At 42.8% G+C, this 20,227-nt stretch overlaps 1 protein-coding gene across 2 annotated transcripts in view; it reads left to right on the top strand.

Annotated features, from left to right (window-relative positions):
• Positions 1–20,227, top strand: part of LOC147710079 (butyrophilin subfamily 2 member A1-like) — a 552,967-nt gene that overhangs the window by 77,580 nt on the left and 455,160 nt on the right. For both annotated transcript variants that reach the window (XM_086920785.1, XM_086920786.1), the window contains exon 4: positions 13,330–13,362. In XM_086920785.1, the coding sequence (XP_086776911.1) occupies positions 13,330–13,362 (33 nt within the window). The remainder of the gene's footprint in view (positions 1–13,329; positions 13,363–20,227) is intronic.

Below are 20,227 nucleotides of genomic sequence, written 5' to 3' on the forward strand. Positions count from 1 at the left end.
AGTGCCCCCGAGCTGGAAACAGGCCAGAGTCAAAACACTTTTAAAGAAACCAGGACTAGACACGTCCGATCTGGCCAACTTTCGCCCGATCTCGCTTCTACCTGGACTAAGCAAAGTGGCCGAAAAAGTGGTGAATAAGCAGATCTCCGAGTACCTAGAGGTTAACCATCTCCTCAGTGACTCTCAGACTGGTTTTCGTCCGGGTCAGGGCACAGACACCGCCCTTTTGGCGGTGACTGAAGAGGTAAGATGCATCTTGGATTCAGGGGGATCAGTAGCTCTGATCCTCCTGGATCTGAGTGCTGCATTCGATACTGTGGATCATGCTGTCCTGGCCCAACGCCTGGCCTTGCTGGGCATTTCAGGATCGGCCCTCAAATGGTTGCAGTCCTACTTGGAGGAGAGATCCTTCAGGATCTGGGAAAATGGGTCCATGTCAGAGCCCTTCCCTCTTCAGTGTGGGGTGCCGCAGGGCTCCTCCCTCAGCCCCACACTGTTTAATGTCTACATGGCCCCGCTGGAGAAGGTGATAGCCCCATTCGGGGTTAAAGCTATAAGTTATGCTGACGACACGCAGCTTGTCGTCTCACTGTCGCAACATGAGGGCAGCTCGGTTGATCTCCCAGATTGTCTTACAGCCATTTCCTCCTGGATGTCCAGTTCAAAACTTAAACTAAATGGATCTAAGACGGAGATCATGCTCCTAGGCAACCAATTCACCTCTCTGCCCCCTGAGATGTGGCCTGCCTGTATGGGAGATCTTCCCCCCCCTAAGCAGCAAATAAAAAGCCTCGGGATTTGGTTCGAACCCCAACTGACCTTCAAGACCCAGGTGCAGAAAGTGGTTGGAGGCTGCTTCGGCTTGCTCCGGGCAGCCCGGAAGGTACTCCCTCTCCTTCCGTTTCAATCTAGAAAGCTGTTAATCCAGGGCTTGATCTTGTCCAAACTGGACTATGGTAACTCCCTTTTCCTCGCAGCCCCTCTTGCTACCATCAAGACTCTTCAGCGAGCTCAGAATGCCGCAGCCAGGTTGCTGATGGGGGCGCCGAGACGGGCCTCAGCCAAACCATTGCTGAATGCCCTGCACTGGCTCCCCATCCAAGAGCGGGTCTCTTTCAAGTCTCTTTGTATTGCACATAAGACCCTGCAAGGTAAAGGCCCTCCAGCCTTGAGAGGTTTGATCCGACCTTACAAGTCGACCAGGGCCCTTCGCTCGGATGGAGAAAATCTGGCCATTGTCCCACGTGTGAGGGAAGCACGAACAGGAGGCCGACGGTTCTCTCTGAATGTGTCAAACAAATGGAATGCTCTCCCTAGAGAACTTCGAATGGAACCGGATCACTTGAAATTCAGGAGAGCACTTAAAACCTTTTTGTTCCCTACCACCCTCTAACCTTGCTTTGCTTGAGTTCACCAGGTTCAGATTAGGATTAGCGCTGGGACGCTCCAGGGCAGCCATGCGCTCTACAAGTCCAAATCAAATCAAATCAAATCAAATCAATCAACGTGTTGTCCCCAGCGGCTACCTATTCTGATGACGGCATTCGTTGAGACTTCACCATTACGATTAGGTGGCGGTGAAGTACGAGATGAAAGCGACACACAGGTACAACCTTCTGTGACCATTGCTGATGTAGACACCGATGACGGCAATGAATCTCACATTTGCACTATTTCTACTTTTTCAGACATGGCCCAACTTTCACCTACTGTTGTAGACCAATTCTTTTCAACCCTATCTGAGTTAATGTTCTCTCCTAATAACGAGAATAACTTTTAGAAGAAAAAACGAGCACACAGCGTTCCCTAAACTCTGAATTCGGCCTTCAATTTTTGATAAACAAAACTTCTGAAAACATTTGAACAGTTTTTCTTCCAGAAAGCAAAATGTCTTCCCCGTTTCGAAAATATTTACCTTTTTTTTGGCACATGAAACTCTGCTTAAAGTAGAACTATTCTTAGAGAACAGAACTTCTATTTTTAGAGAGTCTAGAGACAATATTTTGACTTAGCGTCTAGCACATGTACAGTCTTATATAAATATGTGATGAAATGGTCTCGACATTCTCTTCTGTATTAAGAGCCATTTCATGAATGTAATTTTCGCAAATCATTCAGCCGATATTTCATCGCACTATATATGTACTATCTGAATGATACCACTGCTTGAAAGCGTACAGTATAATACTCATTTTCGTGTATATACCATTTCAAATGTATTTCATGTATTTTGGGGGGGCTGGAAAACACATGCTTCGTTATATGTTTAGTATTGCTTAGTATTTAGTAATGATGAACATTATACGTGGAGTGGGTGTTGTGAACATATCTAGGATCCTAATTAAATATTCCCGATTCATGCCCTTATGTGGTTATAACAAATCATGTCCTTATAAAGGCATAAGAATCATATCCATATTTAGTCATAGCCAATGCAGTCCAAATACGGCAAGGCTACTCCCAGAGACTCCTAGAAAGTACAACGCGTTCTTTAAACAAACCAAGCCTCCAGCAGCCCGGGAATTCCCCCAGCTTCTGTTTTGATTTGTCCTAGAACTCCTAGAGTCCTGAAAGAACTGCAAGTTCTTAGTGACGTCTTATGTCCAACCTTACCAAACTCGGCACTTTCCAGGTATAAATATACCAGCATTTGCCTTAAGCAAACACACGGTGGTTTGGAGCAGATCGGATATCTACTTCCCCAACGCCCTGCTGAAACGAGTGCTGAAGGATGCCGACCCTCCCATTGACGCACTGAGAGAGACGCTGTCTTTTCTCCTGCCGAGAAATCCAGCTCCAGTGTTTTCCGGTCACCCTTGCGGGTTGCTGGGAGATCAAGTCCTGAGAGAGAGATACAAGACCTCCTTCATTCTATAACCAAGGTACGGAGCTGATTAGACCCTTAGAGAATTCTTGATTAAGATTCTTGGCAAAACCTATCTTGTCTAAAACTTTATCTCCCTTACTCCTTCCCACGTACTAGGCTTAGGTTAGGTACACCGGGGTAGGCGTATTTTAGAAACACCAGTTGAGTACTTTTAGTCAACTTTTATCATTGTATGTATTTTATCCATTTTAAGTATCTTATGGCTCCGAAACCATATCAATGCTTTTACAGTATTATTTCATAATACTCTTTCTACTGTACGCACTTTACTTTATTCAATTGTGGCAATCCACTTCTATTGCATGAGAAAGAAGACTGCTCAATAAATAACAACTTTTATTGAAAACGCCCGTCTCTCTATTTCTCTGCATTCCTGGTGAAACTAAGCATGCACGATTGACTGAGTGAAATAACTGTCTATTGTTTTCACACAACTCTGGATATATACTCCTTATTCTGGAGGGAGCAAAGTTGTCATGTTTATGCGGTTGTCGGAAACAAATTCCTTCTTGTCTATTCAGGAGAGTTAACCCCTTCCTGTTCACTCGAGAAAGTTTCTAGTGACCTCTGAGCTAGCTGGCGTTCATAATTAAGTCTAACATATTCAATAGAGACCTAGCCGACCTCAGTCCTACGTCTAAACTATCGTTTATGTTATTCCAATGCGCATAGCCTATTGGGAATATAGGAACTACGGGGAGCATCGTTTACAACGCGGTGTTTATGCCGCAGTGCCTTTACGACGATGCCATTACAACGCAAGTCGTTACTACGACTTGCGCTGGATGGCGCTTTTGGACAAGGAATGTTGTAATTTTATATTCCAACACCTTCCCTACTGTTACGGGGACTGGTGTTGGAATATAAAATTATAATATTCCAAAATCCGCGCCCTCCAACGCAAGTCGTTGTAACGACTTGCGTTGTAATGGCAGCGATATCAAGTACCGCGATCTGAAAGATCGCGTTGTACCGACATACATCCAGGAACTACACTACAATGTGTGCAGCATGTGTAGCATGTGTGCAGTAGTAAGACTTCCTATGTGATGTAAGTCTAAGTGCAGAGAACATCACCACCAGATTAGACCATATAAAAGAAGAAGCATGGTGTGTGCCTGGATCAACTAGAAAGGCAAGTCTTTGTGGTTGAAGATGCTCATACAACCACTAATGAACATCTTTGAAAATGGAAAAAGTTTTGAAGCTCATAAAAAACAGAGACTTGAAAGTTAGATCCAGGCGGAACAACATCTGCATAGTTGGACTCCCTGAAACCACCACCATGGACAAAATTGACACCTGGTGGAAACCATGCTGTATTCTTTGTTTGGTGAACACTTGTCCCCATTATTTCCAGTGGAATGGAGGAACCGATCCGTAGCCTTCCAGAGCTCTGGTGCAGCTAATAGTGGCCTGCCTTCTGAACTATAAGGACAGGGACAACGTCTTAAAAATGGCCAGGGACCCCAGAGACGTGCAATATCAAGGGAATGCAATATCTCTCTATCCTGATTTTACATTGTCGGCTGTCAGTTGAGTGTTTCTTACAGCCAAAAGGCTTCTCCAGAATGCTGGGCTGCCACATTTTTAATGATTTTCTCGACCAAACTCTGTGTTCCCCTGAATTTAAAATTTTTCATCGATCCCAAGGTTGTCTTAAAATTCCCCTACAATCTTGCCTCGGCTCAGAAAACTCATACAACCATGCCAATCCCTGACACAGAGGACTGACAACATCTTTGTCCTCACCTCCCAGAAACTGTTACATGCTAGTCCAGGCTCTAAGTGCTGGTGGCCTGCCACTCTTCGCCACCGCAGGCCTCTACATATATTTTCAGTTCTGGTCCAAACGGTCGGTGCACAGGCTGGATTGTACTTACCACCAGAACATGATCACAAGGAATCCCACACTGTTTTGATATAGGTGCAGTCAACCTATTTGATAGACAATTACCTATCCTGTAGCTTCATTGCTATTTTCAGCCACAACCCTATGCGACTATGCAACTGTATTGAGTGGCGCCCATCAGCCAAGACTGCAACTGAGTATTTTTTGCTTTTTCCAGGGGACTCTAAGAAAACTCTTAGATTCTCTATATCTTCTGGGTCAGTGAAACTTTAGAGGCCATGGATTGCCAAACTGACTCCCAAGTTGGACGTATCAACGGCTGCTTCAAACTGAGCTGGAAGAGTTCATGAGAGGTCATCAGCATTCAGCACTGCATCCTACAGATTACAGGTCACACACCCTAGCTTGTTTGTAAACTTCTCCATCGCCTAGGTGGTGCGTCTACCCGCCAGATTTATAAATGACCATTAAGTTGGCAAGCATTTATAAAGCATTGCCAGAAACTGCTGCTACAGCGGTTTCTGTCAATGTAATTCACTGTTTGGAGTTCGCTCCAATTACAAGGGGAACGCATAGCAGTTTTTAATGCCTATTATAGCCAGGGATTTCCTTGCTGTGACAACTGACCTCTAATTCTCTCCATCTAAACCAGGTGGGCGAAATTCAATATCTGCCTCCGACAGCCCCACTCCACAAGGCTGTAGAAGTATTTAATGAAGGCGGAGATGGAATAGCCTCTGCTGTAATTAAACCTATAGTCTGCCTGCATCTTAATCAGGAATACAGACCCTTATCGTGGCAGGATAGATACTCCATAGCCGTTCAACTCGATGAATTTTATTCAAGATCTGGACCTCGAATATTCGAGGTCCTCAGGAAAATAGACCGTAAAAGCAAATTACACTAATAACATTAACATACATTTAAAAAGCAATTTATAAAATGTCAAACTTTTTGACAAATTAGCTGATTTTTAGGAGAAAATAGAAATTGCAGAGCCTAAGTTGCAGTTTCAATATTACTTTTGAAAAAAGTGGTCTTAAAATATGATGGTGAGGAACGTACAGCGCAGAACAAACCTAAAATACATGATTAAGATCCTGAATATTGTTACTCCAAAGGTTACACAATGCATCCTTAACTATGGAGTTAGACTAGTTTGCTGTTTTGTCCAAAAATGATTGATTCCATGCTCTAGGTCTCAAGATAGATATTACTGAGCTTTGCGTCACTGACAGGAGGCGGTTAACACCTTAAATATTCTCCTTGATTCCCGCGCTTTAAAAAGCTTCAAGTTTAATATAAGAGAATTAGCCCCGCTGTTTCAGCTTTAGATCAGATTGATTTAGTGCAAAAAAATGAAGATAATATGTTCCTAACGTTGATTCAAGTATTTCTAAGTGCATAAAAAGACTCAGTGAAATCACCTTACCTTTCATAAACTGGTATCTCCACCAGATCACACTAGCCAGCCGTTCACATGATAACTTGCTAAGCCAATTTCTTCACTTAGTACATGTACCGGGCCAGACACTTTTTCGATCATGCCTAGCATTTTCTTTTTTTTCACAGGGTTGGACGATCCACTCTCAAATGCTGTGGAAAATTCTATGAAGGCAGCGTATAGAAGGGGCTCAATATAATGTTGGGCAGATCACCACCGACAGGCCATTGGTGGTGATCCGCCCAACAATCAGGGACGCGGACCAACTGCCTCATTACAGAATATATGTCATTATAATGCATGCGTTAAATCACATGCCATTACAACACGGTCGTTACAACGACCGCGTTGTTACATCGCAAATCATTACAATGACTTGCTGTAGGGGGCGTGCTGGATTTAGGAATAGAATAATATACTATTCCTACTCCAGATTGTACAACAGCAGGGAAGGTGTTGGATTGTAAATCCAACACCTTCTGCCCCCTACAGCAAGTCGTAGCAACAACTTGAGATGCAATTTGATGCGATGTAACAACGCAGTTATTGTGACGACCGCCATGTAATGGCATTCGATGTAACGCATGCGAAGTAAACAATGTCTCTCCTCATGTTGATGCCGGTGGTTGCAACAGAAACTGTCGGGGGAAAGACCACTGCTTCCGACAGGATCTACGATCCCACCGGGGTGACGGTCGTAATCATATTCCCTTAATGGCTGCGGTGCTCAGCAGACACCACCATAGAGATTATGATTACCATTTCCCAGAGCCTTTTCATGGCAGTCCGACTACCAAGAAAAGGTTGTCGAAAATGGTATTTGGGGGCCCCAAACAGGGCTGAAATGTGGCCCTGGGGACACATGTAGTGCCCCCACACACAAACATGCATGTGTGCCATGCACCACATGGTCATTCACCACATGGTGAATGGCACACGGTGCATGGATGTGAACATATTGTCCTTTTTCCTTGCGACATGTGCTGCAGCCTTTAAGCTGGGCCTCAGCACAAGCCACATTGGAAAAGAACAATTTCTCACCGTAACACCGGCGGTCATACCACAATATGCCTGCATGTCGGGCAATCTTCCGTCCGCCGTGATGTCGGGCTGCGGTCCCGCTGCCCGAAATCATAATCAGGCCTTAGTTTCAGCATAAAGATGCTATCTAGCATGCTGTAATTCTTCTCAAACCCCGCTTGTTTAACAGGGAGCATCTTTGGTCCTCAACCCACACTGAAAGATAACAAAAACATACTGAAATGGCAGTAAGGGATTTATCTGTTGCACCACCTGACTATACACTAGAGGTTTTTTAGTGAATATGTAATGTAATGATGTCTTGTAAAGCGCATGAATCACCCCACATGGGGTATCTCCACGCTGTAGACCACTGGGGAACCCGTCCTGGCTTTCCCTGTGAGATGGTCCCTACTGGGTATCTCCAAGGTGAAACCAGGCATCCCCGGCGTATGTGGGGGGCCGTTGTGGAGATGAGGCAAGCTAATGCCCAGAGTTGCCGAGTGTGATCCCTGGTTAGAGTAGGCACCGAGGCGAGAATTATCGAGTCCGCTGACCATGGTCCATGACCCTGCCGCGTCGGGAATTGAACCTTGGTCCCGGGCCGTCCTCTGCTTCCGGGTCTGCCGCCTCTAACCAGTGAGCCACACCACTCCACAAATGCTGCCCCCCTCGCTAGTCCACTGCCACAGGACTAAGCAATTATGAACAAACCAAAAAGCACACAGAGAGGCAGCAATAAAGATACTTATACAATGCTTAAATACATCCAATGAGACACATGTCCTTCTTTTGATATGAAAAAAAGTCCTTTTTATTATTGATATATCCTCTTGATAAAAGGATGTACAGATCGACAGCCGATATTCTCAATAAGTGAAAACCAAAGAAACAGCCAATGCGTTTCGCCCGTAGGCTTCTTCAGGGCTAATCCTCAAGGTAAGCACAGCTAGACTGGTTTCCACTTGAGTAACTATTCAAAACGTATCTGTTAGTAACAGAAACGATAAGGATGAAACGTGAGATCACAGGGCCGATGCTTCCAGTTTATTATGCCTCAATGGTACTTTCTAAATTCCCGTTAATATTTCACTGTTTAACAAGCGTATCGGCATTTCAGGCATATTTTTGGTTAGTACTATGATATGTACCACTCCCGTAGATCCAGTATTACTCAGACCATCCCAATGTGGTCCGTGGTCTCACAATTCATCAGTTCCTCGTAACAAATTTTGTGCAAAAAGATGACCACGTATACTTCTGTCAAATATTTTACTACCGCACCACCTATGGCAATTTGACTGCAACTAGAGGGGCGATTTTGGGACCCTTTTTATGTAAATGAACTAGAATGCTCCAGGCCAGAAAAGGGGAATTATGCTATGGTGGTAGCAGTGTACAACAAAAGGAGTAAGAAAAGTAGCCCAAAGTGAGTTCTCTATTTTAATGACGGAGAGGGTAATCTCATGGGGCACCATCTTCTCATCTCCCTTGAGACTCTCAGTCTCCCTATATTAGCCGCATCTCCTTTGTTTGTTGATTCAGGGCCAAATGCTGCTGCGGATATAGGAGGAAACGAGAAGGGCAATAGGCAACTCTACATCATAATTCCATGCATAAAGATCACACATGTAATGTGCCATTCACCTTCCTTAATTGGATTTGGAAAAGATTTTATTCTAGAACCAAAGCAGCTAGAAATGATCTCCCAAAATCTTTCTGTGTTCTTAAGGGAGGCACCTTCTTTTAGCTCAAACCATTTATGATCATACTTCTAAGGAGCAATTTGTAGTCTCTGCCTTCATCTTTTCAGGAGATTAATTAAGACATGAATTGACTTCTCACTAGTCTATGCATCTCCCTATTTAGGTGGCCAAAAGGATTATAATGGGTTCTTTGGGCGGAAAACAACGTGTTTTTTTTTTGGTTTAGCCACCAGGGACTTTTTATAGCTTTCAAATTCAAATAGTGGCTCTCTGTGCAGAAAATGGGACTCTGCAGTTAATGCGATAAAGATTCCTTCACTTTAGCAGTTCGCTTCATATTTCAATGAGTTCTACCATTTGATTTAGCAAATTTGACTGTTGTTTCTTTGAAGAGCCCTACTCCCTTTTGAACTAAATTGATCATAAAGGAGAGTGCTTTAAGATCACCAAGGGATTTATCATTGACATTCATATCACAAATAATACCAAAAGAAGCAAAAGGGACAGCTACATAGTCATTGAGCGGACAGCAAACAGTAGATTTAAGTGTAAAATGTGCAGGAATCTCATTCTCAATTCTTCCATTGAGTATTACGCATGACTTTTTTCATGGTACTTCAAAAGGAGAACACCTCTTTTATGAGTTTTACTATTGGTAGGGACGATTGAAGGGCTAATTTTTAATGCTATGTCTTTGTCCTCATTTGCAAATAACCTAAGGGCATGGGTGGATACTGTGGCATAAAGTCACCTACCAATATTACATATTTACATTCCTTTCACTCCCTAATGCCATAGATAAAGGTGACAAATGTGGTTACTGGACATGCACCGAGTCAGTGGGGATATATGGGTTCACCACCATAAGATACTCGTTGGTGTCTTGATGTCCTTGAAGTAGATTTTTATGGCAAGGATTACATTCCAATCATGGATGAAATGACTGCAAGTCAATTGTAATTATTGCTCAAAAGACATGCAGCACCACCCCTTGTATGCCCCCTCTTGGAGGGGATTGACACACAGTTTACAGCAAAGTACCCTTCTAGCACAAAACAGCTAGTTGACCAAGTTTACTGGGTGCTTGTTGTATCGGCCAGCAGCCTGTTCAGAAACACCATTTTATTACCATCACTCTGGTGTTCTGCTGTATTTCACAAAAGCAGTCTTTAGTTTTGACCATTACTAGGTGTGTTTATTGCTGTTTAACCCCATGTCACTCTTAGAATTAAGAATAACTGCTATACAATAGCGCCTCCCTGTCTCATCTTCTGTAGCCAGAGCTTCCCACCACCCCTCCTTTCCTGGCAGACATACACTCCTACCCTCTTTACCAGAGACAGCAGCAAAATTGTTAGATTCTCATTTAGCATGCATTACAGTGATGGTGATACTGTGAGGTTTGAAGGCCAAAATGTCTCACCAAGAGTTTTCTGGAGAAGGAGACTCTGCTATCCTCCTCCTAAAGGAATTACATCGATGACTCGACTGCATAGCGTGTCATAACTTCATAGAATTACATTTGATACCACTTTTGAATTGAAAAATACTCTGGCCCTGCTAGATGCACATGGGTTCTTAATTTGCCTGAGGCAAATAATAATTCTTTGAGCCATCTGCAATTCATCAATATTAGTAAAGCACTCTTAAGATTTCTTGGTCAAGATGCCAATACATTTCAATGAAAAAGGCAAATTCAAAACATTATAAAAGATGTTGGCCCCCACTTTTGCTCAACTATAAAATATATTGTGCACCAAATTGTAGGAAAATATCTTAACTTGTAGATTCAGGGAGATAAAGGAGACAGCTGGGGGAAGATATCCATTTGGAGAGGCCAGGATATCCTCAGCCTGTTGCCATGATGAATGGCTGGCAGCCTATTTTGGGGAAGAAACAACCACCCTTTCCAACATTTGCACATTGTCTTTTTTCTTAACTTCCACACCAGCATTGGCATTTAAGTTGAAGCAAAGTTTTTAGGGTTTAGCATGTTTTCTGCAGATGATACAATGTCCTAAGCTGTTTTATAATCCTCTTGTTTCTTTGTTTTTTGCCCCCTCTATTCTTCAGATCTTTCTTACCGCCCATTTTGTAGACACAGGCGCTTCTTCATTCACAGACATTAGGAAGAGATTGCTCATTTTACCCTTAATAGGGAGAGACGAGGGCCCAATTACTGATTCCATTGAGGAAGGCTCTAAGAGACTTTTCAGGGTGAAGAACAGCTATTCTCCTTCAAAATGTGCTCCAAACTCCCTGAATCGAGAGCTAGACAGAGGTACCCTACTTGATTTACCATGTTGGACAACTTGTTGTGAGGGACAGCAAAAGATTCCCTCCCGCTTTCTTTACTTGGAAGTGGTGGGGGGGGGCAGATAGTATTATCCGAAGAAACCCTTATATCCTGGGTCTAGGACTTTAATATGGTCAGGAGAGAATCTAAAATAGGATCTGAATTGCTGACAGATTTTTTCAAGTGAGCCGAATTAGAGGGCAGAATTCTCTCTAAAACCTGTAATGATTCAGAGTACTTTATGGATTAGAGCAGATATAACTCAAATGATAGTAGCAGACGTCTTTCAAGTGGTAAAGAGATTCTCACCGTACTATTAAAGAGCTGCATCCTAGGCTGCAGGATGTGGCCCACAGGAGTGCTTACCTCACAGGTGATGCAGTTGATATGCAGTGGCGTCTGCTCACGAGAAGCCGCAGTGGGGCGTGGATCGGGGAAAAGGGGAAGGCGGGTAAAAAACAAATGACTTACCTGCCAGCCGTCCATCCGGCCGCCAACTCTCCACCGTCCGCTCCGTCCACTTCCTGGCTTCTTCTGTGGAAACAGGAAGCACCCGAGCTCCCAGGATCCCCATAGCCAATCACAACTCTGCAATGCAGCGTTGTGATTGGTCTGAACGCTGTGCTTCGGTGCTCAGATAGGGAATGAGGGCCTGAGCATGTGCTCCATGCAGGGTGTAATCCAGCCTGCATAGAGAACATGAAAGAGCGCATAAAAGGCCAGTAAAACATTCATGTGCACTTATATAGTGCACCCCACTCCTCCCACTGCTCTGAGAGCAAATTCACCCCACCCCTTACTTAGAGTTCTTATTAGTTTCTCTTTCCTTTTTTTTCACTGCCAAAAGCAGTGGGGCAACGCTTCACCTCCCTGGCAGAGGAACCGCCACTGATTGATATGCGATGATGCTGGTTAAGGTCAATAACTAGGTCAAGGAGAGTAAAGTCTCCTATGGGAGGTGCTTGTTCCATGATCTCAAGGCTCTTGGAGTTCATGCACGCACCCTCGCCATCGGATAGCTCTTTGAGTAGATATGATTTCTGTAGCCACTCCACGCCGCACCGCCGGCTCTGCTTCCCAGTACCAGCATCCGCTCAGGTATGAACCTGGCATTAATAAGGTGCCACGTTGCCCAGATGTTAAAAATACCTGTTAAGATGGCAAAATAAAAGACAAAAAATACAGGAACATTGCCACTGTCATGTAAATCAGTCGTCCCCGCCACATAATTCTAGTGGCCCTGGATATACACTAACAAATATCACTCAGACGTACACTCTCCATTTTAGTGGTCCTAGGGTGGCTTCAGCGCATGATTCAACATTATGTTCCTGTAAACTGAATTTCAGCATATACTTTATATCATCTCTGGTTCTCATTTATTGGCTTGGGGGAGAGGGGGGGGGAGATAAAATTGTGCACATATGAACAACATATCACTATAAGTAAAATCATTTCCCAGAGTGCTGTAAGGTCTGTGTAGGCAGGCAAAGCCCATGGTACTCATAACTACTCTAAAAGGATTGGAACACAGGCAGATGCCAATGGAAACAAAACAATCTGTTGAATGGAAATTACTACTGAAAATGACTCTTTGCAGTCTTCTAGTTCATGACGTGGTGCTCATTATATCATTAGAGATAACAACCAAACATAGGCAAATCCTTCCTAATGCTTAAACAGCACCCCTAAACTCCCCCAGACACACTTTGACTTTGATGGGTCTATCTGTTGAGGTGCAGCATGATTCTGGGGCACAGCTGCATGGCCAGTATCGGTCACACCAGGACCGCTTAGGAATATGCTGCAGTGATACTTCCAATAGTCCTTTCTTCTGGTTTGCTGTTGGGGAGCTGTGAGCTTTACTCTTGTGAATTACATTTCAGTGTCTGGTGTCTGTTGTCCATGGTTCTCTTTTAACTGTGGGGAAGAAGAAGGGTGATGATGACTCGTATATGTGTGAATTCAGTGGATGCTCTTAGCGTTCACCCCCAAATGGGGAAAGTGGCCATGCATCTAATGTGAATGTTGTGTTTGAAATGTACCAGTGTGTGCTCACGTCTTCATCATGAGATAGAAACATTCCAAAGTAGATTGTGTCTGATATTTCTCTTCTCCCCTCAGGAGCCTCAGCCTGTGACCTGAAGAAGGAAAAAGGTAAATGACATATTAGTGAATTTGAATATTTATTAGCTAAATATGAAATCTGTGGAGATGGGGTCAAGTGTAAGCACATATGTTTTGATATGCTTCCACACTGAAGGAAGGAGTACATTTTAGAGGTGTTAGAAACTCATTTAGTTTGCTTTTGTGTGAATAAGTGACATTTCATAGGAATCATGCAAGATTATGCATAATTAAATGATGTACAAATTTGCACTAAATGTTAGCACAAAATTATTAATAGCGTAAATTTTTTATGTGAAGGAATCTTTTGTGCCAAAAAAAAGTGCCAAAAAAAGCACCATGAACAACACCCATTGTGTTCTGTTGTTCCTGTGTTTTCATTGTATATTTGAACCTGGAATGGCATAAAAAAAAGTGATGGATGGAATGCTTGAATTACTCTCACACAAATAGCTGATTTTCTCAAAACCAATATATTTAAGAAAACTGACAAACTACAGAAAGATTTGAAGTATTATTCGAAAGAACGAACCTATTCGTATCTGAAAAAAGATTTTTTCCAACAGGGTCAAGGACAATCACACTGGGCACCAAAACATATTACCTTTTCTGATACAGCATCGTCCAGTTCTGACGAGGGTGGTAGTAGAGGAAATAATCCCAACCAAGGGTTCGGAAGGGGTCAAGGACAGGGTAATTTTTTTAGCGAGAGGCCAGACACCACCACGGGGACGAGCACACACAGCCAGGAGGGGTTGGTACAGAAACCAATATACCCCAGGATTTCGGCAAACGAGGAACAATTACTACGAATGGTAGACGAAATAGACACACTACCAGATATCATGGCAGACAATCCCTCGTTGGAAGTAGTTCCTATTTTTAATCTCTCTAAACACGAGTTGAATAGGCAGGAACTAGAACTCCAAAGCTATGGATTATCCTTTGTTCCTACGAGTAGAAATGATCATTTCACCACCCAAATGGAAATCCATAGATTCTTCAGGACTCTTCAGCTTAGACACTATTTCAATAAAACCCCCACACAAAATCTGTCGTACAATGTCACAGGCCTTCGATGTCCTTCTACATTCTATCCAAGTAACAATCTTATGCCAAAAGATGTATTGACCTTTGAAAATGTAGTTCTAATTGAACTGGATCAGTTATTCAAAGGGAAAAGAAAATACGTAAAATATAACTTCACTAAAGAGCAACACCTAATACTTGACGCTCTAGCTAAACGTGAAGATATTTACATAAAACCTGCCGATAAGGGAGGTAGTATAATAGTGCAAGATAAACTTGATTATGACACGGAGGCCTTGTCACAATTGAACAAAACCCTATACTATACCAAACTTAGGGGTGACCCCACTGAAAGAATAAGAACAGAAATAATGACTATCAGTAAAGAGGGTCTGGATGGAATGTGGTTAAGCCAGAAAGAGTTTGACTATCTGAATAAAAAAGACTTCACGATTCCTGCATTCTATACACTCCCAAAGATCCATAAGAGTGCAGAACACCCCCCTGGGAGACCTATTGTGGCGGGGTGTGGATCTATATTGCAACCCCTGGCGGAGTATGTGGATTATTTCATAAAACCCTTTGTAGCGCTGACTAAATCTTATACTAAGGACAGCATTAGTGTGATCAATGCGTTGGAAGGGGAAGCTTTTGACTCTAATAATAACATCCTAGTGACAATGGATATTGAGAGTTTATACTCTAATATCCCACAAAATGAAGCCCTACATATCATCAATAAAGTATTGCAGAACCAAATTCTCCCTATGCAAGTTCCGGTGGAATTTGTGATCAAGTGTGCTAAGATAGCACTGGAACGTAATTACTTTATATTTAATGATGATTTCTATGGTCAACATAAAGGGGTGGCTATGGGGGCGATTTTCGCCCCTGATATAGCAAACCTGTACGTGGCAGATTTTGAGGAGAAAGTTATTTTCAATAACAACCCTTTTGGCACACAGGTCAAAAGATATCTGAAGTATATAGACGATGTCTGTTTAATTTTGGAAGGCCCGGTGGATCATCTCAATGAGCAAAACCCTAACTTACGTTTCACGATTGAGTACAGTAATCAGTCCATAAATTTCTTGGATCTGAATATCAAAAATGACAATGGTTCTTTGGTGGTGGACCTATATACGAAGCCCACAGCACGCAACACCTTGCTAAAATACTCGAGTCATCACCCGAGAAATCTAAGAGATAACCTCCCTTTTGGACAATTCTTACGAATCAAACGTAATTGTACCAAGAGGGAGGATTATTTCAGGGAGGCTAAGATTCTCCAACAAAAATTGAGTGCCAGACAATATCCATATAGGCTAGTTAAACGAGCACTCAAACGTGCGTGGTATTATGACCGTACGGCATTGCTGGATGAAAATAAGAGGAAGGAAGGAACAGACAACACCATTGCTTGTATAACTACTTTTGGCACAGAATCCAATCAGATCAAGAAAATTATTTCAAAAAATTGGCATCTGATACAAAAAGTTGAGCCCCAACTAAATCTCCCCAGGTTTGCGTTCAGGAGAGCAAGAAACCTTCGGGACCATTTGGTAAAAACCTATAGGGAACCCAAACCCATTACTCTACACAATCAATGGGGGCTTCCACCTATTGTAGGACATTACCCGTGTGGACAATGTGCCGCATGTGACACTACTACACCAACTAAAACCTGTGTACTCAATGGGAAACAAATTGATTTCAAGCATCATTCCAATTGCCTCACAAAGAATGTCATCTATTGCATAGAATGCCCATGCAAACTGTTGTACATAGGCTAAACCACTCAAGAAGTGAGGAAAAGAATAATCCAACATCAGTCCCGCATCAGGTGTAAAGTACTAACAGCCCCATTAGTTGAACATTATATACAACAATCTCATGGTCCAAGAGATATGAAATGGTATGTAATGGAGGTTGTCAAGGGCTTTAAAAGAAGAACCAATGTGGATCGTCTACTTACATTAAAAGAGAACAGATGGATTTGGACAGGAAAGACAGTGGAGTATGGTTTAAACCAATGTGTGGAGTGGCATAATTGAGCTACCCTGTAATGATGTCATACGGGAATAGTGTGCTTGATAATATGAATTTTGACCTTAATCTATGATATATAAAGCAACAATGACATTTTAGCGAGCTGTAGGTATTCTTTGACTGGTTCTGGTTTTGATGTTCACATATTTTGTTACTCCATCAAAGGACCTGAAGCCCTGTATTATTGTTTAATGTAGTGGTAATCGCATTGTATAGGGGGATTGAATCCCGTTTTATATGGTTATTTGATTATATTACACTCCTTTCTAAGATGGCCGCCATACGTGGGTTATCGAGTGCTACCATGTGCGCATGCGCATAGACCCGAGAGTGTTTACTGACGCTCACGAGCGAGGCATACGAACGCCGACGGAGACTTGAGTGATACGGTCACGTCTGTAGAGAGAGCTTTCCAAGTAAGTCCCCTGCTCATGGTCAGTCTCGGATATTATCGTGGGCTTTCCACTAGATGGTTGGATAAACTGACAGGATATTTTACGTTTGTTCCCCCCGCAGTTAAGATGGTTTGCAGGCTATTCAAGAGCCGATGTTTGCCCGTGTACACGTGATTCAAGGGCTATAAAAGAGAGTCAAAGTGAAATTACGGTGGAGGTAAGCTCCACACCTAATTTTGCTTAATATTATTGTCTGTAGGGTAGGACTCCAAACTTAATCCGTGCAATGTTTACCTAGGAGTGGTGTCGATAACCCTGAGAAGTAGTGGTGGATTGAGACTTTGGAAGACATCTTGTCTAGTGAGTATAGAGAGACACATGAAACCTTATACGAGGTGTTAAGGAGTTAAGGGTTGTATATATGTATATATCTAGTAAGGCTTTTGGTCACACTGGGTGTGGTGGTGGTATTTTAATGTAAGCAGACGATCATATATTGGACATAAGTAGATGGATCCCTTATACTGAATGTGTATATATTGTATACGTTTTTGTAGATACCATGTGCAACGCTTAGTCCTGAGGATGGTCTCGGTGAAAAGCATACAATAGAGACCGAAACGTCGACGCACATACACCGTTTGGTTCATAATCATCCAAGCAAGGATTTGTATATATTGGATTGATGGATTAGCTGACTGCATGTACAGGAGCACCCTATGTATAAATCTGTATATTACATATTGTACCAACGGTGTATCACACTACAGGAAATGTACAGGAAATTGTAGTGTTGTTTGTGTTGCCTATCATTTGGACTTCTAGAATCTTGTGAAAAACGAAAAGGATCATTTTCTAAACAATATAAAAATTTTGGAGATACCATGTTTCTTATGTTTTCTTTTGAAGTGAAGTACTTATATAAGACTTAATAGAAATTGTTGAGATATTGGAAATAATTCCTCAAGGAGCCTTCTTCTATTTAACTTATGTTACCCAGTTCCTTGGGGACTATTGGGTTGTCCTGTTTCTAGTGTATTAATTACTCTCAGGCACTGGCGATCACTCTGGGCCACATCCCAATCCACCATTTTCCCCCACCATTCCACCTCAGTTTGGACCCACTCATATGTAGATAATCTTTTACCCTCATCCAATCAGAACAGTCCAGCTGGACTGTGAGGCTAGGACCTCCCTCAACTGGAAAACAAGCGGCCCAGGACCGGTTTTGCCATTATTATGGGTTCGACCGCCAGGTATAGCTTGATTCCAGTAGCACGGAGAGCCCTGGACCCATGTCTGGGCATACCAGTCACACTTAGGGCATCAAAAGCAAAGCTTTGGATGAAAAGCTTGAATTCATTTAAACCACTGGCGATCTCTCTGGGCCGCATCTCAATCTTTCATTTCATGCCCGCCATGTCACTCTCATTTTGCACCCAGCCATTTGTATACCAGTCTTGACTCTGCTTCAAACAGTCCAGACCAAACTGCCAGGCCAGTTCCTCCCTGCAGTGGAACTCAGGCAACCCAGGACCGGTTTCACCTTTATTATGGGCTCATCAACCATGAACACCTTCATTTCGGTGACACAGTGAGCACGGAACCTCGTCTGGGCATACCTGTCACACTTAGGTCATCACATAACAAAGTGACGTATGGAAAGCCATGTCCAAATCCATAATTTTTTACCCACCGTGCCACCTGAGGCAAGACCCAAACATGCAAATCAGTCTTGACCCTGCTCCAATCAGAACAGTCCAGTTCCAAGTACCTAGGCAGGACCTCCCTTAACTGGGAAAAAAGCAACCGAGGACTGGTTCTGCCTTTATTATGGGCTTGTCAGCCAGGTATACCTTGATTCCGGTGGCACAGTGGGTACTGGGATCCAAGTTTAGGCACCCCGGTCTCACTTAGGGTATCGAAAAACAAAGTGATGGATGGAATGCCTGAATCAATCTCAGCGACTGGTGATCGCTCTGGACTGCATCCCAATCCATTGTTGATCACTTACCATGCCACCTCAGTTTAGACCCAGCCATTTTCAAATTAGTTTTGACCCTGCTCCAATCAGAACAGTCCAATCAGAATAGCGAGGTCTGCACTTGCCACAGGAAGGCGTTCCATGGTTGGAGTGTGGGTGCCTGCGTTGGCGCAGTAAGATAGCAGTGATGCGTCTTATCTTAGTAGATACATTGCATTCCTGTCCTCTCCCTGTCACACAACACTGTGCAGTAAGGTGTTGCGCTGTGTTGCGCTGTGTGACTTGTTAGCAAATCTGGCACTAAATACATAAATACATACAGGCTAGGTATATAAAAAGAAACCTAGGGATTATAATCATACAGGTTAGGGATATAAAAAGAAACCTAGGTATTATAATCATACATGCTAGGGATATTAAACAAAGCCCAGTTATTATAATCATACAGGCTAGGGACGTAAAAAGAAACCTAGGTATTTTAATCCTAGAGGCTACGGATGTAAAAAGAAACCTAGGTATTATAATTATACAGGCTAGGGATATAATTGTTACTAGTCCCTCAGGCTACACATACGTAGTTTTCAATGTGGGACAGACAACTCCTATAGCTTAAAATTTGCATTTGTATTCCGCAGTCGAAGCCCACTTCATTCTCATAAAGAAAATTATTATGTAGTGCACATGGCCAAATTGAAGGAGTGCCTTTGGCACAGCGGAAACTAATTATCATATGTCTCCTGTTCCTACACTGAAAGCGATGACAAAAGCAAGTATACCTAATCTTTACACTTTTTACCAGCAGTGGGCAGTTCACAGTTCACATTTGCAGTACTATATCAAAAATACTGATGGAAATAGCTACCTAAAGAATCTAAAATGATATGCAGCAACACGATATTGCAAACAAACAAATGTTGCCAACAAATAGACCTGCATAGAATCTTCTTGCTGGCTCTGAATAGAGGTTTGGAATAACTTGCCTTGATCATATCATATCAATCACAGCAGTAAACCAATATGCTAGTTGCTGCTGATTCATGCTCCAGATTCATGTGTTTGACCACAAAGAACTGCTGATGCCTGAGCAGTCATAAAAGACTTGCTATGACTAGTCGCAATTGGCGCACTTCATTCAGACAAATGTCCTGTGTTTGCAGCAAAGGCATTCAGGGATTCCATGGGCCTAATTCACAAAGCTAAACTTACACTTTTGGAGTAAGATTGTACTTGATCTCAATAGATCTGAGCCGGCAGAGAGAACATGTTTGACCTGTACACTCACTTTTATTGCAAAATGTCCAAGAAGTCAGAACCAGCCTATCTATTGTGAAGCCTTCCAAATCCACCACTGGTGAAGATAAGGTTTCTAAAGCGGCTGGAGGGTCAATCCCCAAAGTGGAAGTGCTAGCTCAAGAAAAGATCCCTGAAAAAGAAGTTT

Source organism: Lissotriton vulgaris, chromosome 5 (genome assembly GCF_964263255.1).
Source record: "Lissotriton vulgaris chromosome 5, aLisVul1.2, whole genome shotgun sequence".
In the NCBI taxonomy this organism is placed as follows: Eukaryota; Metazoa; Chordata; class Amphibia; order Caudata; family Salamandridae; genus Lissotriton; species Lissotriton vulgaris.